Genomic DNA, 22,884 nt, shown 5'->3' with positions numbered 1-22,884 from the left:
TTAGGTTTGTACCACCCACCTAAATATAGAAACAAAATGAGAGAAAGTATAAGATGCCTGAAGGAGAGGACAACAGGCAAGTAATCAAAGCTGGCATCACTGGCAGAGCAGAGACAGGAGTTGGCACCCCTCACTTAATAAACCCAAAGGAGAAGGATTTTCACCATTTAGCCCTAGCCTGCAGGCAAGACCAAAGAATTAGTATTTGATGCAACAAGATGGACACAATAAGAGATGCACAGGTGACTGATTAGATTTGAGGGGGAAAAGAAATCTGAAGAAAAGGATTTAAACAATTGAAATGGTTACACTTGCAAGGCACAAGACTGCTTCTACAGAGAAGAGCCCATTATTACTCTTGGCCATCGACATTAGGCTACATCTAGAAAAAAATTATAAACAACAACTGTGGAATAATTGGTTCTGACTTCCTAAAAATTTATGTGCCATAAATAAAGGGTTTCATCATACAAATAGGTCTAGCTAATCATACATAAGTGTCTGACATACATCATAATAACGCTAACACAGCAGGGTGAGGCCATCCTAAGTGAAGACAACATTTCATGAAATAACAACAGAAATACCCTACCATATGGGCAAGCCACAAGCAAGACGGTGGGAAGTGGAAGAAACAGCAGAAACAAGAGGCCCCCTATCCCCTGAAAAACAGTGCAGGCATTCTTATAAAGAGAAATCATAATATGTTGGAGTAAACCATACAAATTTAATCACATGTTTAAGCAAATAAAGCAAAACAAAATGAGGAACTGGCATTTCCAAATCCTCTGCATGTGTCGGGAGTTGAGCAGAGAGACTGTGGATATTAATGGTTGAGTTGCACATTAAATATATTTTAAAATTGGCACCTATATTTGGTTACCTGTTTTGCATGACGTAAGTAAAAAGTTACATATCAAAATAAATCATTATGTTGTACACATGAGATAGATTTTGAAGCACACAAATCCAGCCAGAGTCCCTATATAAACTTGTGACCACTTTTGGAAATGAGCAGTGAACCTTGAAAAGAATACTTCAGATGCTTTAGACCAGATACAACATATTTCATCTTCGATATATTCAAATTGAAATGGTTCTGTAATCTGTAGACAAATTTTAGTAACATCATCAATTAAGAACAATCCTAAATAGACAGAATAAGTATCTTGAGTAATACAGAAAGTAGAAACTATATTCAGTGGTAAATACAAACTGGAAAACCAATTATAAGACATGAAAATAATAAAATTTGATATGCAGGTGAATCTATACAGTAGACCTTGTACAAGTTGTTCCAGCATTGCCTGGACCAAAATAAAAAAAGTGAGTTGCTTGTTGAGTGTAACTTGAAATGAATGCGGTTTACTCTTTTCTTTTTAATGAAAAAGAATATTAGGCTAGGACACCACCAACACCAATTTTATACCGTTCTGGTACAGCCATTCTGGTAGTATTTAATGTTTTCCAGTTGCCCAGAGACACGTGCTCATGTGCTCTAGATATGAACACTCCAGATAAAGTCCTAAGAGCTGCACTTATACCGAAAAAACATGGAGAATTGCAGAGAAACAAAATAACAGTCCACATACTTCTCAGATCTTATCAGCAGCTGAAAATAAATACAAACATTTTGAAAATAATTCACTGGCACTGTATTACTTAGATCCCTCTCTGTAATCACTATCTTTTTGGTTTTAGGTTTTCCTTCAATCCTCTGCAATTAGTCACCACATACTAGTGAGACAGTTGTCAGTGTAATCAAGAAAACTGAATATTGTAAGAATATTAAAACAAACTTGCAAGTGATGGATCAAGACATTACAACCATTGCAGAGGGTTCTGAACTTGCTAACAGGGTTTTCACAGGCACAGCAACTCATACAGACTCAGAAGGGGTTGGCAGCACTGAAGAAAGCCGGAGCTGATTAGGGAGAAACAGGAAATCACAGAAAACTGCTGAAGTTCCCAGTGCTCAACCAAGAGCAAGCACAGCTGTAACTCCTTAAAGATCAGTACAAGAAACCCAAGATTTGGCTGTTTTATGCACTCAATATCTTTATATACATGAACCGTAATGCAAAGGCAGAATAAAACTGCTCCTTTAAATCTTACTAACTCCAGAATATTAGCAAACCTAACCAGTGGGTGCTCAAGGTACCCAAAGAAGATCAGAGTAAACCACAACATGGGTGGCCATCTAGCCACCAATAAAATGTGTGACTGAGTAATGGTAGGGGAGTGGCTAGGCCAGAAAAAAAGAAAAAAACTTTTGAATACTACCTTGATAAAAGTTTGCCTTGAAAAGCTATTGGTGAGGAAGCTAAGATTTCAATAAGGCCCTTATCCTTACAGCATCCTTCTGGATAACAGAGTCTGTCAACAAGGATTTTACCCACCTGTTTCTACCAAAGTTACGGGACACTGTTTATGTTACTGTACACTAAATGGATGAAACTCTTCACAATTACATGAATGTATTCCTGAACAGGAGTAGTCAAAACCAGGAGGAGGTAGAGAAAGTGCTTGTAAGTCTCATCAGCATTTTACTGACTTCGTAAGAAAACAAGTATGCCAGGTGTATGAAATTACCCAGAGGTTTCAGATGTCACATGAAGCCCTGTCTACTGTAAAAAAAACCCAAAAAAACAGAGTTAAGCAGTTCAAAGCAAAAAGTTTGGCAAAAGCCAAAGAGACATTGGGATTGAAGAAACATCACCTACAGATTTCTCACTATTATGAAGTTACCTGAAATCTGATTCCTTAATCACTGTGCAAATAGCAAGAACCACTGTACAATATGATCAGCTCCTAAAACACAGGCTCCATTTCTTCTAACAACATCTAAGTTCTCTCTAATCTTCTCTGGTGACAGATAGGATTTGCCCAAAAGTGAGCACAAAGACTACACTGAAGAATTCAGTCTGGCATGCTGGCCTTAAGGGAACATAGGAAGCAAAGTAAAAATTAACAAATTGTCAGTCAACAACATATACAGACACCCTGGAGGGAAAGCCTCTAAGTGTAGGGTAAGAAAATAAATCCCACAGCACACCACCAATTCATATCTCTAAGGGCAGCAAGACAACATGCACGGTGCTATAAAATATAACTAGAATCTTTCCACAAGCTCCCCAGAGACTTATAAAACATGGTCTGCTCTTATTTCCTCTTTCTACACCACAAACAAGGGTTTCATCCTTGTTTGCTGCTCACTTAGTAGGACAGGAGACAATACTGCTGTATCGTATTGCCTCAGGATATTGCTTTAGGACAGTCTTTCATTGAGATGCTTCCTATGATCAACTATTGTTGCTATACAAAACCCATAAGTGAAAAATGTTCACGAATAATCAGTGGTGTTTCCTGATTTCTTCAGTTGTGCTACAGCACTACTGTGGCATTTCTACAATTATCACCCAAGTTCTTGCTGCCTTTATGCCTTGTGCATTCCTCAAGCCTGTGCAAAGCAGATGAAGATGCTGCCTACTCAGAAAGAGACTATTTTTATAAAAATTCTGCAGAGTGAAAAGTCAACATGCAGAATATCAAGCAGGGCAGAGTCAAATTCATCCGTTTTCCAATTCTCTCAGAGATCAGTTCTAAACTACCTTGACCACAACTGCATTCTCCTTCCCACTGAAAGGAAATAACTCTTCAAAACACACATTCACTCCCTCTCCCTGTGCGCTTAAAACTCACATGCTGAGGAGGAAAAAACCCACTTGAAAACACAAGGCCATAATAAGACTAGGTACTCTCTCACTGAAAGATGGTAAAAAGCAAAGAAAGTTTCTTGAGCAAATAAATTAAGGTATCAAATCCACACATAATGTGGGTAAACTCTTTATTTTCATTACTTCCAACAAGAGCCAACTCCCTGGAAGCAGGAGTGGTGGCAATCCTTATCACAGTATGCACCAGGACCAAAGAACATAGCATTGAGAGCAATCACAGAAAATTCCAGAGACCAGCTTAGAACCATCACAGGAAGTGGAAAAAGAAGGTAAAATTAGTAGATTTTTTTTACTCAAGGGATATAGAAACAGTTTACTTTTACACTCAGAGATATGTCTCGCACCCCAGACATCCTTTGAATAGCATTTCTGGAAAAGTAACAGTAATTTTCTCCCTTCAAAACACATCTTTCTCAGTGTTTCTTCTTGACAAAAAGGTAATCTGGTTTAGCCATTTCTATAAAAAGATTTCAATAATAATAATAATGTTTGATTTAATGTACACATCAGCATCAAGAAGACTTACTTGGCTGGCATGCAGTGAGTATCCCTAAGTTTATCTTTCCTGACTTACAGAAAGCTTTGTCTCTGTCCCTGCACTCCCTCTTGGAATTGCCATTTGATAATCAAGAACCACAACCTGCACTGATGAAGCAAATCTTTATATCACAGAGGGCACATCTTTGGCCACTAGTACAGAAATTACATCATAAACAGTTTAAATTATTACATAAGTCATGTGAATTTCTTAAATGTCTTACGTGGTATGTCCCTATTGGCCTTTTAGTATGAATAAAGAATGGACTTTTGAAGTGAACCTCCCAAAACCCTTGGCTGTCCGATCACCAAGCAGTCTCTGAGCACCAAAGTTATATCCCTCTCTGATGAAACTAAACCAGAAGATGTTCTCAGCAAGTGCACCTAGCAAGGCTCAACACATGCTAAGTCTCAGCTGTTGCACCTAAATCTTTAATGCAACTTTTTTTTAAAGTGGTTTTCCCTTTAGTTATAACATCAGATATAAAAAACTCCATTGCAACACCAGGATTTTTTGTTTTGAAAGATGTAAAAATGATTTGCAATTAGAAGAGGAAAAAGTTTGGACAACCAATCCCTAATCCCAAGAGAACAAGACACAAGTTTATTTTATTAACCAAAAAACAAGGAAGCAGGTTTACAGATGGACTACCCCTTCAGACCTGAGAGCCCAAGGCTAGTTTAATTAGAAGCAAAGAAAAAAATGGAGAGGACTGAACAGAACTGTTCAACTCACATACCACATGTGCTAACAGGCCAAATGCCAGAGTAACCGCAAATTCCTGAACTGACACGGCACTTGAAGAGGGGGCCCAAAATTCAAATGCACCCAGGGCACTGGCAGCTCACACACATTAAGCCTGTACAAGTGGCCAGAGACGTTATGTGTCGGCTCCTCTCCAGCTGTACACCCTGTGACCATCAGACAGGCTGGCCCCTGAGCACGGCCAGATGTGCCACTGAGGCTGCACAGCTTCAGCAGCCCGGAAAATCTTGTAGTCGCCGGGGTCCTATAGGCAGATCAGAAAAAGGAGCATACCAATACTGAGTGAAAAGAGGGAAATTAAGTAAAAACTTACAAAATCTATTTATTCAAAACCTTCTACTTCACTTTGTACATATGAACCATTTTCATTCTTTTCATTTCAACAGGCAGAAACAGCAAACAATCTTAAATAAACTCAAATGCCTGACGAAAGCTGATTTTTTTTAGTTGAGTATTAATCTGGATGACCACCGCCATGGTACAACTGGCACTGTTACTGAAAAAATAGTGATGACAAAACTATTTTGTGTTATCATAGGCTTGCTTGTTCACAGCAATTGTTCTGTTTATTAAGTAATCAAAATAAAGGAGGTAGTAAAAGTGAAGTGTTTAAGCTGTTTGGCTCCTGAAATTATTTGAGCATGTAGGTCAAGTTTTAGAAATTTACATATATGTCAAGATTTTTTGGCTGAAAATAACAGCTGGTGGTCCAGGTCATTTAATGACCAACAGGGGCAGCTTTCTAGGGCAAAGTGACCTGTCTCACCTGCATGACTCCCAGCCTATGACACATGAAAGGGAATACAGGCCTGCTTTGCTAGACCATGTGCACACAGAGCAACAGAGATGCTCAGGGACCCGACCTCATGAGTAGGCTGGGCTCAGGTCACACCATGTTGAGTCCCCTAGTAACAGCAAACTGCTCTCATGCTCACACACAAGTCCTAGCCAGTGCTTACCAGCTGAAATACAATCCCACAGAGACACAGCACTTCTTCCCCTCTATGGACAGCAGAACAGGTCACATGAAGAAAGACTCCCAAGATGGTAGCAAAAAATTAGGTATACTGGCATTTATAGTGGAAGAAGTAGCAGAACAGGAGGGGAAGGAGCCTTCAGGGTTCATGACACAATTAGAGGATACAGTTTCAAAGACAGAACATCCATTTTAAAGGCCAGGTGCATCTTTTTGCTATTAAAAAATCAAAACAAACAAAACCGAACAAAAACCTAAACCAAACAACCAAAAAAACAACCAAAAAGCAAAAGAAATCCTACTAAAACTACTGTACCATCCCAGAATTCAGAAAACATGGTAGAGTGAGCAGAGGAAATTGAATGTGTCTGTCACTACTGATGTGAATAAGCCCTTACTTTCCACAAACAAGGAGTTTTAGGGAAAGGAGGGAAGATCTCCCTAGCAAGCAATTCTCATGTCTGGAACCAAAGGCAGCAGACCAAGCATTAGGAAGAGGTGATGTGGTAAGAACTCACTGCACTGGCACCCAACAGTTGAAAAATGCCCCTAACTCACATACTTGCCAGCAAGATTGAGAAGGGAATGAACTGTCTACAAAGGAGCCAGGAATACAAAGGAAAACAATGTACATACAAAAAGGCATACATGACTATACATAAAAGAATTAAACAAAGTGAAGTTACACAAAGGGGAAATTAGGATAATGGAAAAGCAATGGTTTTCAAATTCACATACATTCCATGAGATGATATACCAGCCCTGCCATGCCTGCACTTAATTGTGTCATATGCACTGACTTGGGCTATCTATGCAACCTCAGCCACAAATCTTGAGTTGCACTGTGCTGTTCATGAATTCATATTTCACCCAGACAAAGCTTTTGATTAGAGTTATTCGAGCTTCACAAGCAGACCTTGTGTCTTGGACACCCATAGCCTGAAGAAGGGGGGAGAAAGTGACAGAAAATACTTATTTCAGATAAGATGCTGAACTTAGTCCAAAAAGAAAAGAACTTGACCAAGTATGTGTCCTTGTTAACAGTCTCCGGACTGTGCTGAAGTACTACTTGGTCTATTTTGGTCTTGTAATATGTTGTTTGTTGAATTTCTTGTATTTTGGAGAGATTGTTCTGCAGCGCTAAAAAAAAAAACACTGGGGTCTTGGCATTTATCTCTGAGAATACTTGGGAACTTTCTTTTGAGTTCTCAAAAAACCCCTCAGTTTTGCTTCTTTCCAGAGCCCTCAAAGGAGTTATTATTACAAGACACAGTGTTACAACTTTATCTAATCTGTGGTTATTGAGAAACAGAAGAATTTACTGAAAGTTTCAGATTCGTAAGAGTACATTCACCACAGGGTAAATACTGGACCATTTCAACAGCTAAAGGATACCTTTTTTATTTATGAAATGTTTCAAAAACGTACAGCTAGGAAGCAAACGAAAGCAGGCTAGCTTGTTACAATCACTTTTTTAACCATGTCTTGTAAATTGAGTATTTTTATTGCAAAAAACATCCACTACAAACTGGGAACATTCATCAGTTTATTGCACACAATAGTAAATGTATGTATTATTTTAACTTCTACAAGATTATTAATATCAGCACAGCCAAGCTATTAAAGCAAAAAAAGTAAGTATTCAGATTTCTACAGAAGGTCAAATAACTTGGATACTGTTGAGTGATTATAATAATACAGATTATTTCAGAAGGTTCATTAAAAATAGTTCTGTTACTCTTATCTCCTAATATCCGTGTTTAAACATTTCAATATCTGTGTTTAAACATTTCACTGCCAAATTGCCAGTGTTTCAAGAAATTATTACGGGGAAAAGGAGCCTGCAAGAATGATGGAGAGAGACTTTTTACAAAGGCCTGTAGTGTAGGACAATGGGGAATGGCTTCAAAATTAAGGAGATCAGGTTTAGATTAGATATTAGGAACAAATCCTTCACTGTGAGGATGGTGAGGCACTGGAACAGAATGCCCAGAGAAGCTGTGTATGTCCCATCCCTGGGGGTGTTCAAGGCCAGGTTGGATGTGGCTTTGGGCAGCTTGGTCTAGTGGAATATGTCCCTTCCACCCTTCCAAGAATTGGAATCAGATGAAATTACGTACTAATTACACTGACCTTCTCCTAAGTAAAAAACCCCCCACTCTTACATGGTACCTATATAGTAGCATTTCACTCTAACACAAGAGGTAGACAATGCCACGAGACACAACTGCCACGTAACATCGCAATACCAACCATGTAACTAGTGCCAACATGTCGACAAGGATGCAGTTGCTAATTTTGTCTCCTATTCACTTAGCAATGCTGCCCTAAATAAATTAATCTACTCCTTGAAACTCAACAGCAAATACTTCAAGTCCTTCACTGTCACCAATGAGTGTCATGAACCCTAATACAAACACATCAATGAGTTTTCCAGAGTATAATCAAGTTCATCCCTTCTTACCTGCCTGAGCCCCCAGGGCACTTCACTCACTCCACAGCTATACTACCACACCTTAAAGAAAAATAAACTATCACATAATCACTGGTCAAAGATTCCCTTCACCATTTTTGCCCTTGAAAATGTGGCAGCCACTTGCCATCTCTGAAAAAAGGAACAGCCATCAAGCTACCAGCAAGAGAACAGTGATTTAATTCATGTTGTGATTTCATCAATTACGTCTTGTCAGTAAGCTTTAATAATGAGCTGTAATAAGCCTAAATTGTTAATCTACTTGAAAGTATCTAGTTTTAACCGATCAGTATTACTCACATTGCAAGATCACCTAGAAATCACATCACAGATTGGCTTACATTGTTTCAGCAAAGAGAGTAAGTAAATAAAAATAAGCAGTCCCCTGTCCAAAAGGCGTTGAAATATTTGAAAAACAAACAAACCAACCCCTCAAACAAATAACCCTCCCCCAAAAAATCCACCAAAGCTGATACAGCATAGGAAAAATTGTGATGTTTCAGCTTTCATTTACCCGATCAAAGTAGGATAGTGCAGTGTGAGAAGGAGGATATTTAAGACACTTCCAAGATGTTTTAGAAAACTCCACGATCCCATTATCATTTATTCATAATACTGGCGAATATGTAAACACCGGTCAAGGAAGTAAAAGCTCTGGTCAACAAAGCAGCAACATACAAATTGCAAGAATGCAAGATTTACTTTCACAACATTTAGAAACCTTTTATTTTTTACCTTTCATCTCTCATCCTTCTAACACATGCGGCAGCACAGTATTTCCCATCAGTTAATCAAAAAGGCAAGTAACTTGAACAAACAGTGCCCCAGACACAGACTGATAAGAAGCACCACATCCAGCACATAGTCCATCCAGCACAGCGCACTGGTAGGATAGACAAGGAAGACACACAGCTGGTGATTAAGAGAAAACATAGGAGAAGGCATGGAGATAAGAAAATCCATCCTGCCTACAGCAATATCTATTTGTTAAAAACAAGACAAACAGATCTAGTCAAAACCAAGTAACAGAAGTGATGGGCTGGACCTGAATACCTTCCATATTATAGGAAAAAATAGATAAATCAATCACTTCCACATCGAAAAAACCCCTAACTGAAGGTAAATGAAGAGAGTACAGAAAGTACACTTAGTGAAAAAATGCTCCCTGGCAGAGTCTACATTTGAATTTGGTTTTGGGAATGACACCTCAGCTCCCAGTCTCAATTAAGGATTCAATACTTCCAAACAAACATACATTTGGCATCTATTTCTCCTCTCTTTTCATTCAATTTTGAAATAGCTGTAATGCCCATACCTAGACCTAATAAACACGTCTACCTTCAGTCTCCATCTCTGTTCCTCATCTCTAAATTTTTCATTACATTTTAAGTTGACTTCCATAGATACTCTGGCAAACAAAACATACAAAGAGCCACTCTCATGAACCCTTCTGCACAGCACCGTAACTATGGACAGGACAGATCATCTTCTGGTTTTCAGTAAATCAACACATTATAGATTGCAATATTCTGTGATGATACCAAATAAGACTATTTTAAACCATACAATTTTTCATCAAACTGTTTTTGAAATATGTTGTACTATCTATCTGTTCATTACTATGAACTATGTTAGAAAATTCTAAGTTTTTAAAATACATCATAAACATCACATTTGCTCGTCACCAAGAAATACACTAGAAATAGTTTGGGTAGTATCTGAATCAAGTGCTTTATATTTGAGGAAGCATTTTAAACAGGTAATGTTGGCTTCTTTAGGGGAATATGTAGCATTTTCATAGTTTAACCCCAACTGGAAACTAAACACCATACAACTGCTCACTCACTACACCCTGAGGTGAGATGGGAAGGAGACTCAGAAAAAAAAGAACAAAAAGTCATGGCTTGAGGTAAGAACAGTTAAATAGTTGGAAAAAATATTATAATAAAAATTATAATTGAAATTAAAAAAACCCACACGATAAACAACAGCAAATAAATAAACACCAAGAAAAACAAGTGATGCACAATGCAGTTGCTCACGACCTGCTGAACAATGCCCAGCCCATCCCCAAGCAGTGGTTGGCCCCATCCAGCCACCAACCCCCTCCAGTTTTCACACTGAACATAACATCCTATGGTATGGAATATCCCTTTGGCCAGTTTGGGTCAGCTGTTCTGGCTGTGCTCCCTCCCATCTTCTTGTGCAGATTCTCACTGGTAGAGCATGAGACACTAGAAAGTCTTTGACTTAGGGTAAGCACTACTTAGCAACATCCAAAACATTAGTGTGTTATCAACATTATTCTCATATAAAATCCAAAACACAGCACTGCACAAGCTACTAAGAAGAAAACAAACTCTATCCCAGCTGAAACCAGGTCAAGCATATAAAAATGCTGGTAGTTTCTACATAGTTTCTACACAAGTAGAGCTGCTCTCTGCATTTGTTCCAAGACAGTCAGTTGGCATTAATGGTTTCTGACTCTCTGAAGCATTCAAATGATGAAGCTTGCACACTTCTCATATTGCTGAGATGTGACCAGTCGTTCTCTGTGAAATAGTGGAATCAAGCATGTCTCCACGTGCCTGCCCCAGCGACTTCCCAGTTCCAGTATCAAGAAAGACCCAAAGCTGTTATGACCTTTTCCACCTACCAGCCTAGACTTCTGCAGAAAGAAAACATAGAAGCAGAGATCATAAAGAAACCGTGGTGTTATCTGAACAGAATACAATTCCAGGTTACGATGTGGCACACATCTGGGGTCAGATTAGCTACTGCCAATGACTCCTCTGTGGGTACAGAGTTACCAGGTAACTAGAAGGAGGAATAAATGATCTGTATTGTTCTCAACACATACTTGCCAAAGAAAGAATGATGTTACAAAATACAGTACCTGTTGTATAAACTGCATGTCTTCCATGCTGTCTTACGTTAAGTGGTTTTATTAACAGAGCTCTACAGTTTACGCAGTCAAGTTTTGTGTCTGGCACCACTTAAAGCCCCTTACAATCCTGCTCAGGTACGAGAAGCTGGGCAGAGAGATGAGTCTGTCCAGTTTGCAGTCCTCAGACCAGCTCTGATGTCTGGGCCTGTCTGACCAGAACTCTCGCCACAGCCAGCAGGCTACTACACAAAGATCACTGCAGGCATTAAGCTCACCAATAACTGTGTAAGATTTAAAAAAATACTACGTTAAAGAATGGTGTGCATCTGTCAGCCTTTTACTTTATTGATGGATTACTCTCCATTTTCTTTCTATGCCTCAATTAATGTTTTTCACAATAGATAAGCATTTTAAGTGTAAGCTTTCAGAGTTGGAAAAAATTTCTAGATAAAATAAAGAACTTTGTTATCAACCAGAAAACGAGAAAAATATTGTTTCAGTAACATAAGAGGTGATAAATAAGTAATGTACTAAGACATCTAAAAATATTTTAAAAAAAAGTAAAAACTTAAAAAGCAGTGTGAGAATTACAAGCCTTACTGCTAAAGTGTTTTAAATTATGTTGAAAGCAGACTACTCCTTCATATAGTACAAGTCAGCCTCATGCTAGCAAAATGACCAATACATTGAAAACTGTACACTCACATTCTAGTCAAACATACAGAATAACCAGTTAATAGGATCACTGACAGTCTGATACATGTTGTCAGGAAAGACATTTGGGTTTGGTTGATGTCAGAATATTTAGGGAAGTCTTAAGAATGCCGGAAGTTCTTTAAAACAAATATCATACAAAATTTGGATCAGAAACATAAAAATTAGAACATTCTAAAAGAATGACAAAGCACCGGGGAAAAGAACTATTGTGCAGACAATAGTTTTAAACCAAACACCCACTCGTAACTGGCAATGTTTAAGTTATAGAGAACAAAAATGCCTGCCCAGAAAAGACATGTGAACTAAAGGGCTGAAATGTGAGTTACAGGGAGAAAAGAGAAAAATGCTTACCTGTGAATAGAAAAAGAAGTAATAGATCTAATGAGGGATGCCACTGCTCCAACTTTAGCAGCTTCCACTGCTCCCCGTACTCTGTATTGCACAGTTTCACCATAACTGATGAAAGGTTCATTGTAGACAACAATCTTCCCCTTGGCCTCCTGAGCTCTTTTATGCAGTTCATCAAAAGAGGCTACCACTATGACTTCTGCCGTAATTCCTGAAAGAAAGTATTACAGTGGTTTTAACATTGCTGTCCTATAGCTCTCCTATGGCCACTTCTATGGACAGAAAAGCATGGACTGTGCAGAACTCAAGAAATCAGAGATTTAATTTTTTACCGGAAAAGGAAGACTATGTGAAATACTTCATCAGGGATTGCTACTAAATATATGTAATAGCACCCTGAGCAAGTCCACACAGTTCTGTAAACCCTGCTATCAGGTTGGTATTAAAACATAATTTGAAGGGCAAGAAGGATACACAGGGGGAATTTTGTTCTCTGAATGTGCTTTAATGCCTCACTGTAATAATTTATAGTACAAAAACATTTGCAAAAGCTGCCTATGGGATTAATTAAAAAAAAAAGATAGTAATCTTTTCATGGAAATGTTTTGATATGTTGCTAAACAACTTAGCCTAACATAAGACAACTGGAAACACATATTTTAAGACTGAAACACTTATAAAATTATTTAATCCATAAATTAAATAATTAAATCTCCGCAGTTTCAAGATATTTTGCAGTACGCATTATTATTGTTATTGTTATTATTATTTCTTCATATTTAATTCAGTAGAATACTGCAGTTCTACTGGATGCCTTTCTGGGAGATTTTCCAGATTTTCCATATGTCCCAGTTATGATTCAGAAAACACAGGCAGGTACTTCTGCAGAACTATTTACACATGGTAAGTTAGATTCCACTCAGCTCTTAATTTTTAATAGTTTTAAATTTCTGTATTATCTTGCTTGAAAACATAAAGAATCTTATAGTTAAGTAGTTTTCCCCAAAGCCAGAGAACCCTTCTAACTTTTTAGGACATTAATTGAGGAACTATATTTCACAGCATTTGAGAAGTAATTCATTAAAATGACCACTGTGCTTAAAATCCAATTGTGTTGACTGGTAACAGAGATAAGTAGAGACTGCTTAACAACATGGGCTGGTTCTCTGCTTCTAAATGTAGAAGAAGTAATGGATGCCTGAAATTCTAGCATTATATATTTCACCTAAAAGTCACAAAATACATCAGTAAAAACTAAAACTAATAAAAAATGTCTAGCAAAGATTTGTCAAAGAAGTGAAACTATCATATTTTTAAGAATAAATTGATTTTCCTTGGAAAAGTCCTCCTTTTTTTTTCTTTTTTTTTGCTTGTTTGCTTGTGTATGTTGTATAAGAATTATTTAGAGGATTTCAAAGACTTGTATTTGAGGCTATAATACATGAGAACTGTTAGCAAAATGGGAAGGTAATCTCTCTCAGCACCAGTGTGTCCAGGCTCATGGCTTCTTTAAGATGAAATCACACTTCAAAACCTTAAAGAAACCATTCCACACAAAAGTTTGGTTTCTTTAGAGTTCACTGCTAAGAGGGCAGTAGACATCTACTGCTACAGCAAAAGCCTATGACTTTTAGCTACAGAAATACCCTAGTGTCAGAGGTGTACAAATCTTAACTATTCAGATTCTTACCTTTACCTGGCATCATTTAAGAGAGGCAAACCAGATAATCACCTTCAAATTTTACTAGTTGCCTTTGGCAGGTAGGTGACCATACTAACAGACCCCAACTGCTTGTAATGAATGGCAGGTTCAGCTGCCCAGCTAAGGAACATCCCAGCAACAGGATCATTTTGGGTATGAAACCCTGCCACTGGAAATAAAGCCGAGTATCTGCAAAATTTCATTTTCCACAAGAAAAGTCATGGTCTCAGTAGGTTGATACTGCAATTTGTATTTCATATTAGCTCTCCCCAGTGCTCCACTTGGATTGTGCAGCAGGCACTGGAAGGACACACGTATTAGTGACTATTGGTCAAGAAAAATGAGGAGCATAACTCTTCTGGGCATTACTTTACTGCATTCATGAACAAACACCAACTCCGAAAGCTTTTTAAAGAAAGCTACAGACAGCTAGTAACTATCTGTAATTCCTAGGAAATATCATGGAGAAGTAAATTTATGGCCCTTCCTAGATGACAGGCATTAGGAGTTTGCACAGTGAGCTCTGTGGGAATTAAAGCTACGGGAAAGAACAGAGAGCTGCAAACTCCAGCTCAGTATCTCTACTTTTGAATGATCCCAAAGAAGCTAAATAAAGCCATCCTTTGACAAAACAAAACAAAGGCTCTCATTGCTATTCTAACTTAATGGTAGCACAGTATACAGAAAGCATCAGTTACAGTGCTTTCCGTAACAAAGTAAACCTTCACTCTTGTGTAACTTCTGACTAATTCAATCACTCGTTTGCATTTTAGTCCCATTTTATACCATTTCAGACTCTTCTATTGAAGTGACAAGAGTAATGTTTATCTTAAACAAATATGTGGACACACATACACAAACCACTCTACGACCTCCTGTGTAAAAGAAGAAACGAAACAAAAACCTCAACAGATTAAGGAGAATGAGTTATTCCCCTTAGAAACAGGAAATGTCTCACCTTACTGAGCCTTTAAGCAAATTAACAAAACTCTGCCCTAGCATCTTCTACCAATTCAGTGCCTCATGGCTCTGCTTCCTGTGTCAAAAGCTGTCCTCTCTCTTTCTTACTTCCATCATTAACTGATCCAGAGCTTGGTTGTGTGTTATTGAACAGAATTCTTCAGAAAACCCATGTAAGGAGGGAGATGGATCGCCTGCTTACTTAAGCAAGCTATAAAGATTATAACATTCAAGAGATGAATACAGAATATTTGGGGAATTAGATAAATAAAAGGCATGAAGCGCAGAAGACAGAATTATGAACATGATCTGTATAAAGCTGAAGACTATTTGATCTCACTGTGTGATACATATTGGTGTGTTGGGCAAGTGAGCAAAAGAATCTAGGTAGTACTATGGGTTTCCTCTCATTTCTCCTATTAAACAGTAAATTGCACCCTGTTATTTCTGAGAACTAAGGTGCTAATGGTGGGCACAAGACGGCAATTTTCCATTATCAACAAAATTACATTTTACAAAGTTCTTTGTACACTGAAATGTGTATTTCTACCTAAAAACTTGAATATGCCACAACTTTGATGATCACATTGCCAGTTGAAATAAATGGCATGGTACGCATTAGCAATCTAAAATTTGTCACAGGCAGGATGAACACAAGACTGATTACAATTACTCTTTATTAGCTACAGAAAGCAGAAAGTCCATTTATATATATATATATATATATATATATACACACACACATACATATATATAAAAGCATCTGTAAATCAGCTGTCTGTAACATTGCCATATATAAGAAGTCTGATTCTTGGCATGAACAATTCTGTCTGAAGAGTCCCCTCCTAGCACCTGCTTGCCTGCCAGCAATGATGCAAGGAGTAAATTAGTTCAAAGGGGATTCCTCACAAGGTAACTTATTCTACCCAAGATTAAATGCAGTGAATGTTTAAGTCACTTTAATATCTAGAGCTATGCATCAGTCTGTGTTAGTAACAAGTTTCAGCAAAGAGTAAGAAAAAAAGGAAAATCCACCTTATTATCAGATTTTAAAACCTGATGAACCTCTATTAAAACTTCAAGGACATTTCGTATGGAATATTGATGTCCCTAGCCACACCAGGGCAAGACAGGGCCAGACTTTACCATATCGAGTATCAGGAATTCCAGAGATTAGTGAACCCAGTTTCTATTGTTTTTTATTTATTACTATCCTAGAAACACTGTATTCATAAACACACAGAAATTTAATCAAGTTAGTTACAATCTATTACTGTATTAAAAGAATTTAGTAAAGCCATAAAGAAATATCATTTGCATACTGTTTAATCTTACTGGATATCAATATCCTCATTACTTAATTATGGCCTTACTCTCTTTTTTCCCCCAGTCTCATTTTTGTCATCCAGTTAATAGCATCAGTCCTCGGATATCTAGTTACAAAGCCAAATGCAGTTATCATTACTTTGACAACACATTTTTTTCGATAGCAGTAAGCAAACAACTCACACCTATGTACCTCTCAAACTTCATTTACTGCACACTGTTAATGTAATAATTACGATTTGTCTTACAAATCACACTATGGGACAGTGATGCTACTGATCCACATGCACTGAAGCTGCCACTGTCAAATAAATACAGTGATGAGCAAAGCAATTTTTGCTTAAAACAATTAAAATACGGTAATTTTAAGCCTAGACAAAACAAAGCTGGAAACTGTATAAACTAAGTCTCCATAAAACTTCCCTGTGTATTAGATATTTAAAATTTTTCGTCCTAAGCATAAGACACTGCCTTGAAATATCAACACTGAAAGTCAACATATCTAATTGTTCTGATACTGGTGGAAATTTTGAAACTGGAGAAGATGTATCTGAAACATGTCCTGGCATCTGCAGTCGTGAGAGCAAGAGGGAGACAGAGTGCTACCACCTCATTCATCAGAACCAGGCATCAGGATATCAGAATAGGAAATCAATACACCTCGTCATGGTAGAGTAGGAGAGAGTAGGAGCAAAAACAGGCCACAAGCACAGTGCATGAAGATGGCAGCCCTGCCTCACAGGGAGAGAAAAAGGTAGTTGTTGAGACAGGTCAAAAGAAAGAAGGTCTTGGGGAGCAGACAGAAAAGGCAAATATATTCAAAGGTAAGTGAGATTAGGACCTGGCATTATATCCTTTTCAAGTTTAGCACCCTCTAAAATCAGCTCAGAAAACGTTTTTCCCCTCAACTTCTATTACAGCTCTTTTAAAAACATGTTGCTTTCCATCTCTCTCCAGGAATTAGTTCGGCTTTCCCCCAATGCCGCATGCAATTCAACTGGATTTTCAAAAAACAAACCCAAATTCCATCTGTAATGAACTCGTCCAATTAAGACTGAAGCAAATGAAAGATTAATATCATCACTTCTTTTTTTTCTCCCTCAAAAATTATAGCATGTACTGAAAATGTGAAATATTTCTACCACCTAGAAACACATTTGCTCTGTCAACACATATCAATATGTATTGATTTAAGAATTATAACATGAAGAAAACATTAAATATTTTACAGGAACTGTGAAATGAAGAAGAGGGCTTTTATCGAGAAAAAAGATTTTGTAAAATCTGAATATACTTCTGGAAAATGTGACCTCATCTACTCTGTGGAACAGCAAAAATAATTACTTCATGAAACTAAAATTACATAGGAGAGTTAACCAAAAGGGTATGAGGCTCCTCAGCTCTGATGCACAGCACATAGACTAAACGTATTGCGTCATTCCTTAAGAAGAACATAGAGAAAAATAAGCATTATAAATAATTACATTTTAGACAAATATGACTTACAATTTCCAGCAAGTACTGGATCTCCTTAGAATAGTTTGGTGTCAATAACATGTAGCTTACTGTGCAGCAGCAAATCCTAGCAGAAAAGGGGTTGGACCCAACATCCACCACAAAGCCTTGGATGCCAAAAGAGCATCCAAGGTTCTCTCAGGAGCAGCCCTGCACAGGGCACATGCTTGCTATGCAACGTCCAGGGAGAATCAGGTATTCAAGAACAAGATCCAGAGAGGTCAGTTTCTGAGAACACAGGTGCTCAAGGCAGGAAGTACTGAGGACAACCATTCCCTCCTTAGCGAGTCAAGATGCCAGTCACCACTGGCTACCCTTTGGGATGAAGGTAACAGTGCCATCCAACAGTGCATGCACAGCCCACACATGCAGAAAATCATATTCAAGTCCTGCCCTCAACTCAGTGACACTGAAAAGGAAAAAGACCTGAAAATTCCATCTCTTGGCACTGGCAATCCACATTTCACTTTGTTAAAGTAGCAACTGGAATTCAACGTCTTCCCAGACAGCATGTCCACCTCAAAGCCACTCAGCTACTCCTACTCTCTGAATCTTTGAAATGCCACTGCACTAACTTTTGGCCCAAATGCTGAGCCACTGGAAACCACAGTGTCTGAGGTCATTCATGGATGTCATCTTTTACATTCCAAAAAACACAATAGCATAATTACCATACCACAAGTAGCATTGCTGTAAATAAGAGTAAACAATCCAGGCACCCAGTACTGAGCCTCATGGTCCCAAGATGTGAGTCAATAGCTCCTCACACATGAAAAAGGAGGGATCCAGTGAAGGTAGAAGAAGGGTTTTGCCATGCACTGTGGTCTCAGGCCTACAACTCTCTCCAACCCCTGTTCTCAGCATTGAACCCCTCATCAAAGGGTGTGGGATGATAGAGTTAAATCTAGAGGGGATTCACAATTTTAAGGTAAAAAGCAGCTACAACTCCCTGGATGGACTGAGGTCAACATGCTCCCCAGTACAACAATAAACATCTGCTCAGAGAAACAGAACAGAGTGTGGAATGAAGCGGAGACTATGTGGCCTCCCTCCATTCTAATCTCAGCATAATGGGAGAACACTGCAGTACTAAGACTGTACAGTACCTGTCTGATACGGGAGAATCAAGATGTTCTGCTGCTGAAGCCAACAACCGTGTTGAATCCTCTTCTCGAGTGCCAAACCACAACCACCCGCCCTCTCTCATTGGTACACCAATCAGAAATAAAAAGTATTTATGATAAGAGCCACTCTTATCATAAATAAGAGCCACATAAAGAAAATAGTATAAAAGTGTGTTGGGGATAAGTGGAAAGCGGGAAAAGACCTCCACCAAAACTGCTGGGATCAGTCAACAGGCTGAGTCCATCTTCTCCACCCCCAGAGGGATGCCTTGGGTGAGAAATATGCTCTACACGCGTTAAATGCTGCATTTAGGACTAGAACTTTTGCTTTTGCTTATCCCATAGCATATTATTTAGATTGCTTCGTATCAGAGCTTGTGCTTGCTTAATATGTGTATCAGTACATTGCTTTAAAACATATTTTTGCAGTAGACACAATCACCAACAACCTTCAAACCTTATTAATCTGCCGCAATTTGTATTAATAAGAAGTGTTATTCCGTAAACTGTTAAAGTGAGTCCTTGCAGTTGCTGGTGGCAGATAACACCTTGGCAGGACCCGCTGAGCGGTCCTGGCTGTGTTGAGTTCCCTCTTACAAGGGAGGTCAAAGTACCCTCTGATCTAGCTAAGCCGTTGGTGAAGGGTCTCCTTACGAGACACTGACAGACTATCGGACACCAAGGTCTCAACTTTCCTGGGCGACTGACGAGCAAAAATCTGAACTCCCACCCTTCACGTGACAAAGGGGTACTCAAGTGCCTCCAGAACAATAGCCTTTTCTTCCAGTAGGTCAGCGACCACCCAAGATGTTGGCAACTCAAAGGTAAATCCTCTGATACACATTAAAGCTAACTTTTTTTTGGTTGGCCTTTTGTTTATCTAGCTGAATTTCCTAATCCACTTCACCACTGAGAAAAAAAAAAAAAGGAGGGTCAACACCGGGGGGAAAACAGATTGGCCAGGACCGGGGCCAGACTGCTTCCTTCAGCAGCAGCCCTGGCTTAATATAATGGTGAGCCTACAGCAACAGCACACACCTTCAACAACTTCAAGACATGCATTATCCCTATTTTATACATAACAGGCGGGAACTATTTTCATATTATCTAAGTGCAAAACTCCTATCACCTTCCATAAGAGCACAATTGGACCAAATGTTGACAGTTAAACAAAAAAAAACATGACTTGAACATAAAAACTAGGAAAAAGTCTGCCAATGCATCATCTTCATATTTATGTTATTTCAGTTTTGCTGCAACAAACAGTACAAAAAAAACAGAGACTGTTCCTTTTTCAAGGAGACATTTCAAGCAGGCTGCATTCTGGAGTTGGTTCTGCTTGTCAGTATTTCTATAAAATTAAAGGGTAGGGTCACCCATCAGGGTAAAAAAAGTGCATTTTAAAACACATGCAAAAAATATGAGTTCTTTGATACTTTATGGTCAAACATCTGCTAAACTACTACTTTCCTTCAATTATGGGATTCTCAAAGCAACAATTATATCTATTTTCCTCAGAATTTGGGGGATATAATCACTACTACCAGAAATCAACACAGTCTCTCTATATATATCTTTATGTTTTGCCAGTGTTGGAACAAATGAGACAAGGACGTTGACTAAATATGGTAAATCTCCAGTTTGCCAGCACCCAGCACTTTCTAACATTCAATACTGTTTGTTACCTAGGAATCCGTTTCTTTGAGGTGGTGACCATTTTCAGTCTCTGCTGACTTCTGGAAATCCAGGTCACTCTGTGTTTCATGTTTCTTCTTCCCTGTCACTAAGACAGGCAGTAAAGTTACTCCCTCATTGTAAGGAGATCAAAGTAAGTGAAAACTTTCTTTTTGACCCAACACCTTCATATCTGGGAATACACTGAGAGGGAGAATGTTGGGGAGTTTCCCTCTTCAATAGAAAATCTAACCTTTTCTGTACCGTCCTTTTTTTGCTGTAAATCAGATGGAATCTGGAAACTTGACATCCTGGCATGTTGCCCAGTCATGAAGAAGAAAGTAGAATTTTATCCACAAGATCACAAGGTACTGAAAAGCCTTCTGCATATCATCCAACTGTTCCATATCTGAGCTAAAGTGGGAAAACCTCATAAAATCAAATAAATGAGGAAAGCTCTGCCCACATCCCAATAGGTTTTCAACCCCATAGGAATGGGTGAGATAGAAAACCTGCAGGAAGAGACACTGTTGGTATAATGAAGTCAGTTCTGGCTTGGACTTCAAGGCTAAAATACTGATACTGATACTATTTAGGTCTTCCTATTCCTGCACTGAAGGATTGCAGATTTTTTTCCACACTCACATGGTGTATGCAGAAATGGAAAGTAAGCAACCCCAGCATGCGCTCTGGCCATTGGGACACTCAGGAAACACTGGTTTGAATTTCCACGGACAGAAGGGAAAATAAACCCTGAATTTCAAGCATCCAAAACCAGGTTTCTAAATTGTTATTAGGCTATTGCCATGATAATGAAAAGCCCCTCAGAGTATTAGCTCTGAAGGGCTCTGCTGAGCTCCAGGAGGAGTTGAGGGCACCAAGGACCACCAAGTCCAGCACCAAGTTTTAAGTTTCTGCCAACAGGGTTTTCTCAGCTTATCAGGTCACAAGCCTGGGGAAAAATCATGGGAAGGGAGGAATACAGGACATAACCGAGAAAATGAGAAAACCAGAAATGGTCTCCTGTACCTCCTGCTGGGATGGGGGAGTCATCCTCTCTCATCTTAACCCCACCCCTCCACCTTAGAAGACAAGAAGTCCAGCCAGTGCTGTCCTCTGGTGCTAAGTAGGCATCACTAATGTCACAGAAGGGATCTGTTTGGACTATACAGAGTAAGTGGTTTGTAAACTGAGTGGTCTGAAACATATATTGATAGGAACACTGATTTAAAATATGCAATAAGTATCAGGTTAATACTAAACAACTTCAGGGATGATCTGCATAGTCCACTTTAGAGGCAGCTGTGAAGGAACCCAGGAGCCATCATAGAGCCAACATCTGATGGAGAGTCCTTGGCCTCTGCCAAAGCTCAGCACAGCAGCAGATCTCCCCAGTTTGATCTCATGCAGCAACAGCAGTTAAGTTGCACTATTCTGATTACCAGAACACTCACATTCCTGCAGCTTCTTGGCTAAAACAAGACATATCAGAACTGCTGATAGACTGTCACTGAGGGAAATTGTTCCAATATTTCTGATGGTATTTAGGGCGGCCTTCTATCCCTTTTTCTCAGGAATAAGGCACAGTGATAATCACTGGTTAGAGAAGAGGAAGCATTTCTGGGAACAAATATCTCAGAAGTGATAAGGCAGTGGTTTTAATGTGCAACTACACATTTTTTATTCCATGCTTGGGATGAGTGAGAGTTTTAGGACAGGCACTTTTCTGAGCAGCACACCTTCCAATGCTGCTGCCCAGAGAGACTGGTGATGAGCGGTTCTCACCAGAAATTTCTATCAGCCAGGTGGACAGCCCACAAATTGGAAGAATGAGAGCCAAGAGCTCACCAGGCACCAGCTACCCCACATAACCTTCTCAAGCACAAAAACCTGTCCCAGTTTGCACAGAACAAGATGAGACCAGCAGAAATCGTAACAGCCACAAACAGGAAATCAGAAGGTAAGTAATTTAATCAAAATTATTCCAAGTGTGAGAAACTGCCCTCTCTTTCATGAGAGATCTCACTGCCATGAAGTCTTCTAGCACCAACACGTACATCTCTTCAGAAACATGGTAGAACTCAGAGGAAAGTAAAAATGTCAGAAACAATAAATGTGGGCTTTTTAAACATTACTCATTAT

At 38.8% G+C, this 22,884-nt stretch overlaps 1 protein-coding gene and 1 long non-coding RNA gene across 3 annotated transcripts in view; one reads left to right on the top strand and one right to left on the bottom strand.

Moving 5' to 3' along the window:
- CPQ (carboxypeptidase Q) overlaps positions 1 to 22,884 on the bottom strand; it is a 152,431-nt gene that overhangs the window by 106,138 nt on the left and 23,409 nt on the right. For both annotated transcript variants that reach the window (XM_027656947.1, XM_027656948.1), the window contains exon 3: positions 12,445 to 12,652. In XM_027656947.1, coding sequence (XP_027512748.1) covers positions 12,445 to 12,652 — 208 coding nt within the window. The remainder of the gene's footprint in view (positions 1 to 12,444; positions 12,653 to 22,884) is intronic.
- LOC113953626 lies at positions 1,275 to 19,386 on the top strand. Its single transcript, XR_003529954.1, has 4 exons — positions 1,275 to 1,285; positions 2,012 to 2,015; positions 19,091 to 19,099; positions 19,309 to 19,386. It is a non-coding gene; the product is annotated as an uncharacterized LOC113953626 (long non-coding RNA).

Source organism: Corapipo altera, unplaced genomic scaffold (assembly GCF_003945725.1).
Source record: "Corapipo altera isolate COAL_440 unplaced genomic scaffold, ASM394572v1 52b, whole genome shotgun sequence".
NCBI lineage: Eukaryota > Metazoa > Chordata > Aves > Passeriformes > Pipridae > Corapipo > Corapipo altera.
Note: the sequence above shows the minus strand (reverse complement) of the source record. Positions and strands in the feature narration are given on the sequence as shown.